Below are 12,967 nucleotides of genomic sequence, written 5' to 3' on the forward strand. Positions count from 1 at the left end.
AGAAAGTTACTGTTTATTTTGTAAACAAAATGCAGCGTTGACTTTTCAACTGAAGACTTTTTGTTTAAAAAAAATTGACAAATATCCGTTCCTCCATTCATTTTATACGTGTTATTTAATTATCATTAACTGTTATCTTTCAAAACAGGTTGTACCACTGTACGTCTCTCGTGCTCTTATCAGTATGTAGAATCAGCGCGCTGTCTCTTTAAGGATCGGCCGCTTTTCGGATGGCTAAAAGCGCCTCAGATATGGCGGAATGGAAACACAGCACATCGGCTCCGTCCTCAGCAAGCATGACTTCGCTGTGTCGAGCTCTTTCCCGCAGCAAGTTAAATCAGTCGGACGCGTTTCAGTCGCAGAAGTCTCTGTCCCGGAGCGCAGCCGGTCAGAGTCGCCGGAGGTTCTCGAGCAGCTCCGAGTCTCCTCCTGATGTGAGCCCCAATGTCGAGGCGAGGGTCCTGGTTATCAACACCGGCGGGACCATCGGGATGACGTATCATAATAACGGTAAACAATGCCAGCAGCTCACACACACACAGACACACAATTGGAGTTTTCATGATTTATGAGGACTTCCTAAAGATGTAATGTTTGTACTGTACATACTGTACATTCTGTCCTCCTCAAGCAACCCCTGAAGTTACCCCTAAACTCAACTTGCATTCTGCAGTCTTACATTTTCAGAATACTTCAGTCTGTGTGATTTATGATTTTGTTTTCCTCAGGAGGACCAAGAATGTCCCCACAAGGTCAAAAATGAGTGTTATTGCTGTTTTTGTGGGGAAAAACACCTGCTTGCATGCGGGGTCACTTACTGTATGATGCAATATTGCATACTTGCAGATACAACATGCCTAGTAGTACATGTTTATGGCATTTGATGACCTCCACATGTTTCTAAAAAGAAAAAAGGCAACAACTTTGAAAATGTTTTGGAAAATGATGAATTGAGGGTGAATCTACTGTGGTCCCCAGAAGAATTTGAAGGTGTTAAACCTAGAATGTAGTAATTGCATTATGATGAATATAAAACAAAGTATCGTTTGTAAACAATGATATGAATAAGATATGTTAGGGAATAATATTAAGTAGAATTTTAATAAAGAGGAAAAATCAAGAGAAAGGTAACAGCTTGTAATTCTTTTTGCAGCATCTTTTTTTAATTTAAATATCTGTCAGTGTTACAGATGTTAGGTGATCACACTCTTATTTATTTATTTATGTTTAAATTGTGTCTTGTCAGTCTCAAAAATAGTCCAGGTCATTTAAAAAATAATATCATATTTATATAAAGAGTTCAGATGCAAAAACCTCTAAGCGCCATCTAAAATTTTGAACTAAAATGAGCATTTTTCTCAACCTCTCATGTCTATGTTCAGTTATTTCATTTTAAAGGCAATTAAATGAACCTATACTCATTACTTATTATATTTAGGGCTGCACAATATTGGAAAAAAACTGACTTTGCAATATATTCATTCACTGCAATATATATTGCGATATAAATGCAATTTCAGCAGATGACTTGAATAGCTTGTAAAGAGATCATAATTTTAGATGGATTGGGATGATTCTGCAGGGGAGTGTATCTGCATTATATATATACATATAAAGCCAAGCGAATGAACAATGAAAAGATGCAAAAAAAACAATAACTTATGACTTCTATGATTTCATTCAAAAGCAGAAATTAAATAATTACCTAATAATAATAATATTAATAATAATAATAACACTATCGCTTTGAGCAAATAATAATATAATCTACAATTAATCTTTAAGCTACAAAGGTTTCATTTTATGTGCCCAAATGGCTTAAATTTGCTTTAATTTCTTACAGTCAGGTCATAAAACACGTTCAAATAATAAACTTTAACTCTAAGGTTACAATTTGAAATTACTCCACTATGCTGTTAACTGTATTGTCTGGTCAACTATAATCCCAACTAAATTATTGCAGACTCGCACATTGCGATATAGATGCTGAAACGATAAATTGTGCTGCCTTAATTGGATAAAATTTTTGTAAGATTATCACAGCTGAATTTTCAGTCTTCAGTGTCTCGAGCCTTCAAAAAGTATTGAAATATGCTGCTGCTCAATTATCATTATTAAAGCAGTTAATAATAATGGCTCTTCTTATCATCAATTTAATCTCATTGTCACACACATACAAACACTGAAGAATAAATATTAAATAACAAAAACATTTTTTAACATTGTTAATTCTTAACCATCAAATCTGCATATCAGAATGATTTCTGAAGGATTGTGGGAAACTAAAGACTGAATAATTATATCTGCATCACAAGAATAAGTTTTTAACATTTAAAATGTATTGCAATAAAAAAATAAAAAATAAAAAAATAATAATGATGTAATATTAATGGTTTTATTAAATAGAAAACCCAAATAAAATTAGGTGAGCGTGACACTTATTAAAATGTTTTATAAACCTAAATTAAATGAATATGTTACTTTAATACAGTGACTGATTCAGTAAGATCATCTCTAAATGCTGTACACCAGGGAAGGTTGTTTTCAAGAATTCCCAACATTACATAGTGACATGCTTATATAAAGTAATAAATGTGAATGGGAGGAGTGCTTCAGGAGTGGTTTTGTTTACAGTATTCCAGCAGAATTGGTCTGAAGAGGACACTGATTATGTTTTATGACTTTATCAAATACTATGAATAGATGTTCAAATATTGGCATCTGTATACAGTAAGTCATCTGTACCGACACTGGGCTTTAGTACCAGTTTCTGCACGTTACTTAATCTTTAAAAGAAATCTTATCTAAAACAAACAGTTCTGCAAAAAAGAGGTCAAACACAAAAACATTTGACTCTATTAAATAGTTTTTTCAGAGTTCAAGGGCAGAAGACGTATTATGTAACAGAAATACTGTAAACACAGTGTAAATCAACCTTGATATATGGATATTTGGACTCTCCAAGTTGCTCAGTTATACAAAAACTGGTTTGGCTAGTTACAAATGCTCAACTTTAGTCAAATGGGAAACAGTCTGCTGCTTTATTCTACTGTACAGCTTGAACTTGCAACAAGTCAACAAGCAATTCTCCAAGACTCCAAGGACTTTTCTTAGAATTTTAAGATTTCAGTGTTGCATTTCAGTTGTAAAGGTATTTAATTGACTTGACTATACAATAGATTGGCATTTTCTTTTCTTTTTTTACACACAGAAGCAATGTTTTCTCGTTTAGAAGAGTTAAAAGAGCAGTATCTGGTGGAACAATCCTGATTTTCAATCCCAGTAAATTAAACCTTTGTTATTCTGGCCAAGACTAAAAGCTCTAAATGACAATATTGTTTATAAATGCATATATGTATAATATACATGCTTAAATCAAGCAGCATTTTTTAAAGAAAAAATATTGGTCTTTGTTTTGAGAAATAATGTCAAAACTAAGCAGGTTTTTATGTAAAACAAGCAACATAAGCTGGTTTTCGCTTTGAAATTAGATCATTGGCAGATTATTTAGCTCATTTTAAAGAAAAACATTACTTTTAGATTTTTTTTGATTTTTAAAAGCTAGAAAATATTATTTGCTTGTCAAGAAAACACTTCTTGATTCAAGACTTTACATATTTGGACCAGAAACAAGATAAAAACCCTTAAGTAAGAACCATGTGTTTCAGAAAAATAGCATTTGTTCTCTTTGTGGAATAACTCTCTATTGTCTATAAATGTCTGATAACATTTCTTCCAAATTACGCATATAATATATTATATATTTATGTAAAATATAAATAAAATAGTTATGTTATAATATAAATAAACATTTTAATCAACCACAAACCTAGTAAATCCACTAAGTTCAGAGAAATTGAGAACTTTCAACTGGTCTCTTTTCTATAAGTGTGTGTGTCTATCCATTAGGCACGTATTAATACGCACTGTACACTCTCAGAAATAAAGGTACGCGAACTGTCACTGGGGTGGTACCGTTTCAAAGGTACAAATTTGTACCTAAAAGGTCCATATTAATACCTTAAGGGTACATATTTGTACCTTAAAAAGTACAAAAGTGTTCCTCTTAATTTTTACGTACTAATATATAATTTTGAGGTACCAATATGGACCCTTTAAGTACAAATGTGTACCTTTTGAAAAGGCACCACCCCAGTGACAGTTCGCATACCTTTATTTCTATGAGTGTAGTTAAATTGCAAATTTTTTTTTTTCATCAAACATGAAAAATCATCCAGCATATATTACATAAAATTACATAAATATACTAGAATATTTTTTTGTAATTCACCCAAACTCTATTAAATATCTATGGGATGATCTCTGCTGAATTCTGGTCATCATAAACCCAAGGGTAGCAAACATGAGTTTGGCACATACATGTTTTTTTTATTAATCAGATAATGTCTTCCCTCCAAAAAAAAACTTTTATTCTTTTCTACATTTTCAGTTTTGTCTCCAGAGCCCAATGCTTTTGTTGAAACTCTACGCAAACTGCCCATTCTGCATGATGAGCAATACGCACAACAGACGAGACTGTACGACTACTACAAGCCTCCGGAGAACACGCTGGTGCTGCCGTAAGTCACACAAATGCCATCAAATTAGACTTTTGTGGAGGTGTTGGTGTGTTTATAGGTGCACCTCTTCTATTTGTGTGCAAAGTGCAGGTTTCCATTTTTGTGTTCTGCTTTTATTGCCTCATTCTTAAAAGGAACCCTTTTTTTTTAAAATATTTTGAATCCATTTAGTTGATCACCAGGTACGGCGGGAGTATGTTTAGTTTAGCTTAGCATAGATCATTGAATCGGATTAGACCATTAGCAACTTACTCAAAAAAAGTTTCCTATTTAAACCTTGAGTCTTCTGTAGTTACGTTGTGTACTAAGAGCAACAGAAAATGAGATGTTGTTGAGATTTTTAGGCCAATATGGATAGGAACTATACTATTGTATATACTATACAATATGTACCATGACTGCAGCAGGTGCAATGATATTACACAGAGCCTGAATAGAAATAATTTAAGTTGGAAAATAATCAAAACTCTGATCATTTTTTATGCTAATGGTCTAATCCGATTCAATGATTTATGCTAAGCTAAGCTAAAAGTGCTCCCGCCAGACCCATAGATCGGTTGAATATATTGTAAAGTGGTAAAACTCAATTGTTTAATAGATCGATGTTTTTTAAAAAAAAATGGAGTGCACTTTAAATTCCCTTGTGTTTTATTTTATTGGAATTTTAAGACTGTTCACTTCAAGACTACTGACAATTTGTTAGCTAGCTAGTTAAAATCAATAATTCAGTAACAGTTTCTGCAAGAACATTAATAAACACAAATCTTAAAAAAAAAAAAATAAAACACTCTATTGAAAGTGCTTTTGTCTCCTTCCAGGATACTGTTTCTTCATTTTTTTACACAACTGAAAATCATATAGATATAAGTATATAAATGTGTGTTGTTTTGGCAGGAGGTCCCCTCATACAGCTGATCCTCTGTTTCATGGGTGCTGTATTACTGGTAGCATAATGTTTGCCCTTGTGGGATGTTTATGTCCTTGCACATGTTTGCCGAACTCTGTATGAACATGTCTGCATGATTTGTTCTATAAGTTTGCTGGTTAGTCTCGGTACAGTGGTTATGGCTATACAGTAATGCTTCAAGCTCTCAGAGATTGCTATAGCAGATTAAATATGACCATATGATAGTAGTTTGAACTGTCATTTGTTTCTAGCTGACAGCAGTTTTATCCCATACATTCGCTGGAGCAATTTATTGCGGCATTATATAAAGAAACAGTATACTGCTACTTTAAAAGATCAGCCTTTTGTTATTTTGTTTATTGGGTGCAAATGTCTCAAAATATACATTAGTTTTTTTTACATACGGTAAATTTTTTTGCAGCATCTTTTTTCCACTCTGTCTGAAACTATTTGATTGAGTTCTGGTTTGTTCAAAGCTGCTTCTTCTGAAAAATCCATGATTGGCCAGCTATGCTAGTGCATTGTGATTGGCCGAATACCTCAAGAGTGTATCTGAAATATAATGCCCCATAATAATCACAATTTCATCTTCTAAATTTCCAGAAGTAGGCACAAACAATAAAAAAATGTGGCACTGGTATATCAGTTCATGTCCAAGTCAGATTTTAATAGTGTAGATTGATCAGAATCAACTTTACAAGCATTATTTGAGCTACTATTTTCACATTAAGTTTTTTAGTAAAAAAAAAAAAAAAAACATATGTATTTGTTTTATGGAGTTCGTGTTATAGTACCTGGCAAAAGTCTTATCGCCTATCCAAGTTTCAGGAACAAGAAATAATAACTTGACTACTAGTTGATCATTTAGTATCAGAAGTGGCTTGTATTGAAGGCAAAGGCCTCTAGATTACGCATATTTTACCAAAATAAAATATGATCATGCCTTGATTTTTAATTATTCAATTAGGACAGTAAGGTCTGACTTTGCTTTGACAAAAGTCTTGCCACTTCACAAAAATAATGTACAGTATAGAATATAAAGTTATGGTGCAGTGGAAACAAATTTAATATTGTGTTTGACTCCCATGAGCTTGGAGGACTGCATCCATACATCTCTGCAATGACTCAAATAACGTATTATTAAAGTCATCTGGAATGGCAAAGAAAGCGTTCTTGCAGGACTCCCAGAATTCATCAAGATTTTTTGGATTCATCTTCAATGCCTCCTTCTTCATCTTACCCCAGACATGCTCAATAATGTTCATGTCTGGTGACTGGCCTAGCCAATCCTGGAGCACCTTGTCCTTTGTTTTCAGGAACTTTGATTTGGAGGCTGAAGTATGAGAAGGAGCGCTGTCCTGCTGAAGAATTTGCCCTCTCATGTGGTTTGTAATGTAACAGGCAGCACAAATGTCTTGATGTCTCCGGCTGTTGATGTTGTCATCCACTCTGCAAATCTCTCTCACGCCCCCATACTGAATGTAACCCCAACCCATGATTTTTTTTTCACCAAACTTGACTGATTTCTTGGGTCCACGAGGGTTCCAATAGGTCTTGTGCAGTATTTGTGATGATTGGGATGCAGTTCAACAGATGATTCATCAGAATAATCGACCTTCTGCCACTTTATAAATGATCTATTAGAAGTCAAGTTATTATTTGTTGCTCTTACAACTGGGATTGATGACAAGACTTTTTTCAGTCAGTGTATTTATTTAACTGTTGAGTAATACCAATTGATTACATGTATTTTCCGTATGGTTGGGGTTAGGGTTAGTTACATGTAATTATGCACAATTAAATTACTTCGGAAAATACAAGTAACTTTGTACAAGTCCCTTTTTTTACTTTGTGACAAAATAAACACAAAATAAAACACAAAGCATCTTCATGTCATAATAATAAAACACTACAATTTAGTAAAGCCTGGCCAGTTTCTGCACATGTGTATGGGTGGCATTATGCTAATATTTCATATATATTTGGACTTTGAATAAATGGGGCAAGTCAGGATTTTATGTGTGTAAAGAGATATATGCTAAAGAAGAATGTTACAAAATATTACAAAGTTTTGTGCCTTGTTATAAATATAGTATTTTGTCTCATATTTTATTTTAAATTGATTTTCTCTCAACAGTTGTAACATAGCATGTTGTTTATATCTGAGATGCTTGCTATTACTTGCAGACAATATGTTTGTTATCACTGCTGTGCATGCAAGAATATTTTGGAGATGCATGGATGGATAAACCTGTATGCTTATATGTAGGGATACAGTGATTCACTGAACGATTCGATTCATGATTCAATGTTCTCACTTTTAGCATTTTCAAAACAAAATGAGATGAAGACATTAACAAACCACAAATCTATTAAGTTACACAAACAGAAGAAATCTCTTCACGTAAACGAACTTAAATTTACATTCATAAATTCATGATCCAAGCAGCAGACAAGCAGCATGATCTGTTTTTAATGTAAATTGTATACAGTATAATTAAACTCAAATCTTAAACACAATGGTCTTTTTAAAGAAAAAGCAGACGAGCTAAATGAACTGCCGATTCTCTTTCTGCCAGCAGGTGGCGCAATATGAACAGCAGTGATATTGTGTGTCGAAATGGTTGTTGCTAGATCGCATACGTTTGTGGCCGGAAGTTAATGAGAATTATTTATAAAATTTCCCATTTATTGTATTTTATTAACGTCTACCCCCACCCCAACCCTAAACATAACCGTCACAGTAACGTAAAAACAGTTGTTGTACCGAGTATAATTTATGTTATCTATTAAATTACCCAATAAATTGTATTTTTTATTGCCTACCCCACCCCAACCCTAAACCCAATCGTCACTTGACTGTAAAAATATTAATTATTGTTATACAGTGTCATAAAAAATGCTGCTTTATTAATGTGCATATTGCACTGCCGGCCGGCCGGCCGCATATCCGATCTAGACTTTACCGTGTCGAAAAGCCTGGGTTACCACTGTAAACAAAGTAAACACTGTAAACTTACCTGTATGAACACTAATATGATAAGAAGTTAGATGTACAGAAAATATCACAAACTTTTTCGAAAGTTTCATTCACATAAACTTTTGTTATAATCTCTTCACATAAACCATTTAAAAGTTGCCATCTCATCTAATTTGAATTGTAACACATTTAAATCAATTTTCAACCGGTATATGACCAAAGTCCCTCAAAGGCAAGTCATTTTACTCGGTGACCATCTTTGAAACACCTCTCGGGCAGTATGCTCGGGCATACTGTCTGAATGGGGAACTTTCCAAAACTGCTTGCCAAGCTTACCATTTAACTTCATAATTAGGAATCACCAATAAAATTAAACAACAACTGTCTCTTTAGTTTCATGTCTAAACATCCAAATCACACAAAATCTGCAGAACCTCATGTCTGGTCCAAGCCCCTCCCACAGAGTATCGTCAGTCTATAGCGATCGATGATTGGCCCCTGTAATAGAAGGCGGGCATTATTCGCCATACAGAAATCCTGTACTAGTAGGCGGGGATTTATTCCGTTACACTTTTTCCCATTAAAAAAAGATATACGAGTTACATGTCTTGTGTATTTTATAGTCTTTGATATGACGAAGTGCAGAATGTGCTCAAATGTAGGGAATAATATAAGCACAATGTCCTCAGTCTGCAGTGCTGTCAAAATAAAAGTCTCCTGCACCATCAAAATAAAAAGTCCCACCTCTAACAGAAAAATGTATCCGCCCATGCCCATATTTGAAAAATGCCAAATTTCGGTTGATATATTTAGCTTGCCGATATATCGGCCAAGGACAAGTTACATTCCTACTTATTTGGCTACCAACGGTCAGTTTAGTGGTTCATTCGTATGAGTTTTTACGAGCTCAGTCTTACAAAAATGTACGATTTTAAAAAGGAGGCACGGCACCAACCCCACCCCTAAACCCAACCGTCATTGGAGGTTGAGCAAATCGAACTAAATTGTACGAATGAGATTATGCCACTTAATGAATGGCATGAATATGAATTAGTCACTTAATCAAAAGTTTATGAATTACCATGAGATTGTGTTGTATATAGAAGTAAAGTGATTGATACAACTCATGTGGTCTTGTTCAAACAGGCTTTGAATGCGCGTTGCCATGTGACACACCGGAAAAAAGCATGTATTGACAACTCACACTTTTTATTCACAAATACTATGATGTTTTCAAATATAAAACTGACACTGTGTGGTGCAGTGGGAACTTGAACAGTGTCGTAATTGCCCAAAATATGCAGGAAATCTGCGGCAATAAAAAAATTGGGAGCGTTTGTGAAATTTGCTTGATTTTTATTTATTTATTTATTTATTTATTTTTTGAGCGATTTGCAGAATCATAATGGATTTTTAAATGGAAATTGGAATGGAGAATTTAAATTCTGTCATCATTAACTTCACCCTCTGTTGTTTCCTAGATTCTTTCTACTGTTAAATGAAAAAAAAATTATATTTTGGAGGATTTTGGAAACCAGTAGCCATTCCCATCCACAGTAGGGAAAAAAAATAACAACCATGGAATTCAAAAGCTATGGGTTTTGAACATTCTTCAAAATATCTTCTGTTCAACAGAAGAAAGAAACTCATAAGGGTTAGGAAACAAATGAAGGTGAGTTAATGATTATAATGCGTTCATTTTTATGCTCTGCTTAAGGCTTGGGCTGCTCCCTTCTGCATGTCTTTTGAGTACTCTATTAGCTCATTTGTGCGCCTAACAAGGGTGGCCCAATGGAACAGCATCAGGCCACATAAATATGCATTTGGTTTTAGGATAAGCTGCCAGTATTTAATTAAGACAAATCATGCTAATGTGCTCGCTGTCTGTTGTTAAATGTGGAAAATCCCCCAGTGCTTCCCTCTTCATTACAATAACACCTTGAGCCCACCCCTCCAGCCTTGAGCAAAGTCTGAAGTCTGCTGCTTCACAACATTTACTCTCCCATTGACGCACAAATGGTTTTAATTTAGCTAAGGTTGGTGCCCTTGAAATCAGTCAGTTTAATTCCACTGTAAATAAATAATCTGCCTGAAATAATGGGTCATTCTGACTTTCATAATAGTTCACCCATAACTGAAGATTCTGTCATCTTTTACACCGTTTGAGTTTCTTTATTGTGTTGAACACAAAGGAAATTTGTTTGAAAAATGTTGGAAACCAGTAACCATAGACATCCATTTCTATGACGGGAACCAGTGATTACAGGCTTTCAAACATTTTTCGAAATATCTTTTTTTTGCGTTCAACAGAAAAAGGAAACTCTTGAAACCACTCGAGGGTGAGTAAATAGTGAGAAAATGTTCATTTTTAATTTAACTATCGCTTTAATAAAGAAGTTTGCTTTGCTTTTAGTGCTTGTTTTAGGGTTATTGTGTTAAAATGTAGCTTTTTTTAAAATAAAAATGTCTATTTTCCCCCATTCTAGATTGTCCAAACAGAATAAGAGGATTGTATACACAGTTTTAGAGTACTCACCCCTCCTCGACTCCTGCAATATGACCACAGATGACTGGGCCACTATTGGAAAAGACATCGAGGTGCTTTACTTTTAACCATCTTCACATTTGGCTTTTATTTATTTATTTATTTTTATTTTGCTTTGTGAAATTCAACAGTTTAGATGCATTTTGGGAATTTGGAGAATTATTTATGAGCTTTAAATCACAAAAATTGCAGCCAAACACAGTCATTTGTTCAGCTTGTATATTACAATCGTATATTTCGGCAACACTTTACAATGAAGGACACACAATTAATGCTAGTTAATGCATTTGACATAAACAAAAAAATAATCAATGCATTTATTAAAATATTCATGTTTTAACGTTAGTGAAATTACAGTTGTTTATTGTTCTTGTTAATACACTTTGCATTAACTTATAGGGTATATGCGGAAGTATTCTAAAGGACTTTTAATTTGTCAATAATCTGGGTTAAGCGCATCCGATGAACTGTATGCCATTACAAAATTGGCACGTTTAAGGTCTGTTTTCTTTAAAAATCAGAGATCTCCACTGGCTGAGTGATATCCGATATAAAGTGGGTCTTAGATTGTACAAGAAGCACTGCATTAAACTGCATTTTTCCCCATCATGCCTTTAAAATATGAACATTTATTTTACCCCAGTATATTCAATGGAGCTTCTTCGCTAGCCTGACAGGCACTTGCGAGTAAATGGCTTTTTGTCTCGTTTTACACTTGAGCAACTAAAGGAATGCTGAAGTCTATTTAACTGATTGTATTTTAATTACATTACAACATCGATGCTGTAAAAGGAAAAAGTCACATTAACCATTCACCAGAAGTTTATCAGTATGGGAAGAAACCCAAGCTCCGCTTATACCCTATAGCAAGCTCAGTTTTGGATTTTAATGATGCATTATTAAATGTTGAGCTATGATTTATAAATGCTGTACAAGAATTGTTCATTGTTTGTTCATGTTGGTAAATACATCACTTTTCTTCCTCATGTTCACAGAAACACTATGAGCAATATGATGGTTTTGTCATCCTGCACGGTACAGACACTATGGCTTACACTGCATCTGCCTTATCCTTTATGTGTGAGAACCTGGGGAAACCAGTCATCCTTACTGGATCACAGGTAACCTATATAAATCATTGACTCACGTTTTTGTTTAACCAAACACATATGACTTTCTTTCATGAGCACAAATTGCGAATTTTGAAAAATAGACTTACGCCATGTTTACATGTAATTCCCTCTTTTGGTTTGTTTGCTTGGCATTCTCACTGTCATGTTGAAATCAGAACCAAATGAAACCAACAAATAAAACAACAACAAATAAAAACTGGTTTTATTATGCAGATACATTTGGAGACAAAATAATTAGCCCTCTTGTGAATTTTTTTATTATTTATATATGAAGCTTTTCCAAAGAGAATTTTTATACAAATGTTTAAACCTAATAGTTTTAAAAACAAATTTCTAATAAAATAATTTCTTTTGTTTTTGCCATAATGGCAGTGCATAATATTTTTTTAGCTCTCATTTCAAGATACTAGTATTCAGCTTAAAGTGCGATTTGAAGGCTTAGCCCAATTAATTAGGCAAGTTAGTTTAATTGGACAAGTCATTGGGCAACAGTTGTTTGTTAAAAAAAAAAGGATATCTTATGGGGGTATTAGTTCACGTGGGTTTCTTCCGGGTGCTCCGGTTCTCCCACAGTCCAAAGACATGCGCTATAGGTGAATTGAATAAGCCAAATTGTCTGTAGTGTATGAATGTGAATGGGAGTGTATGGGTTTCCCAGTGCTAGGTTGCGGCTGAAAGGGCATCCGCTGCGTAAAACATATGCTGGATAAGTTGGCGGTTCATTCCGCTGTGGCGACCCCTGATTAATTAAGGGACTAAGCCGAAGAAGAATGAATGAATGAATGAATGAATGAATGAATGAATAATAATAATAATTAAATA

At 34.2% G+C, this 12,967-nt stretch overlaps 1 protein-coding gene across 5 annotated transcripts in view; it reads left to right on the forward strand.

Annotated features, from left to right (window-relative positions):
* The first annotated feature begins 208 nt into the window (after window positions 1-208).
* The window catches only part of aspg (asparaginase homolog (S. cerevisiae)), a 43,970-nt gene continuing 31,211 nt past the window's right edge, over window positions 209-12,967 (forward strand). The window contains exons 1-5 of one of the 5 annotated variants that reach the window (XM_056476825.1): window positions 209-510; window positions 4,451-4,580; window positions 5,475-5,510; window positions 10,954-11,065; window positions 12,008-12,133. In XM_056476825.1, the coding sequence (XP_056332800.1) occupies window positions 231-510; window positions 4,451-4,580; window positions 5,475-5,510; window positions 10,954-11,065; window positions 12,008-12,133 (684 nt within the window). In that variant the 5' untranslated portion in view covers window positions 209-230. The remainder of the gene's footprint in view (window positions 511-4,450; window positions 4,581-5,474; window positions 5,511-10,953; window positions 11,066-12,007; window positions 12,134-12,967) is intronic. The other 4 variants (XM_056476826.1, XM_056476828.1, XM_056476827.1 and 1 more) reach the window with 4 other exon arrangements.

Source organism: Danio aesculapii, chromosome 17, assembly GCF_903798145.1.
Source record: "Danio aesculapii chromosome 17, fDanAes4.1, whole genome shotgun sequence".
Classification (NCBI taxonomy): domain Eukaryota; kingdom Metazoa; phylum Chordata; class Actinopteri; order Cypriniformes; family Danionidae; genus Danio; species Danio aesculapii.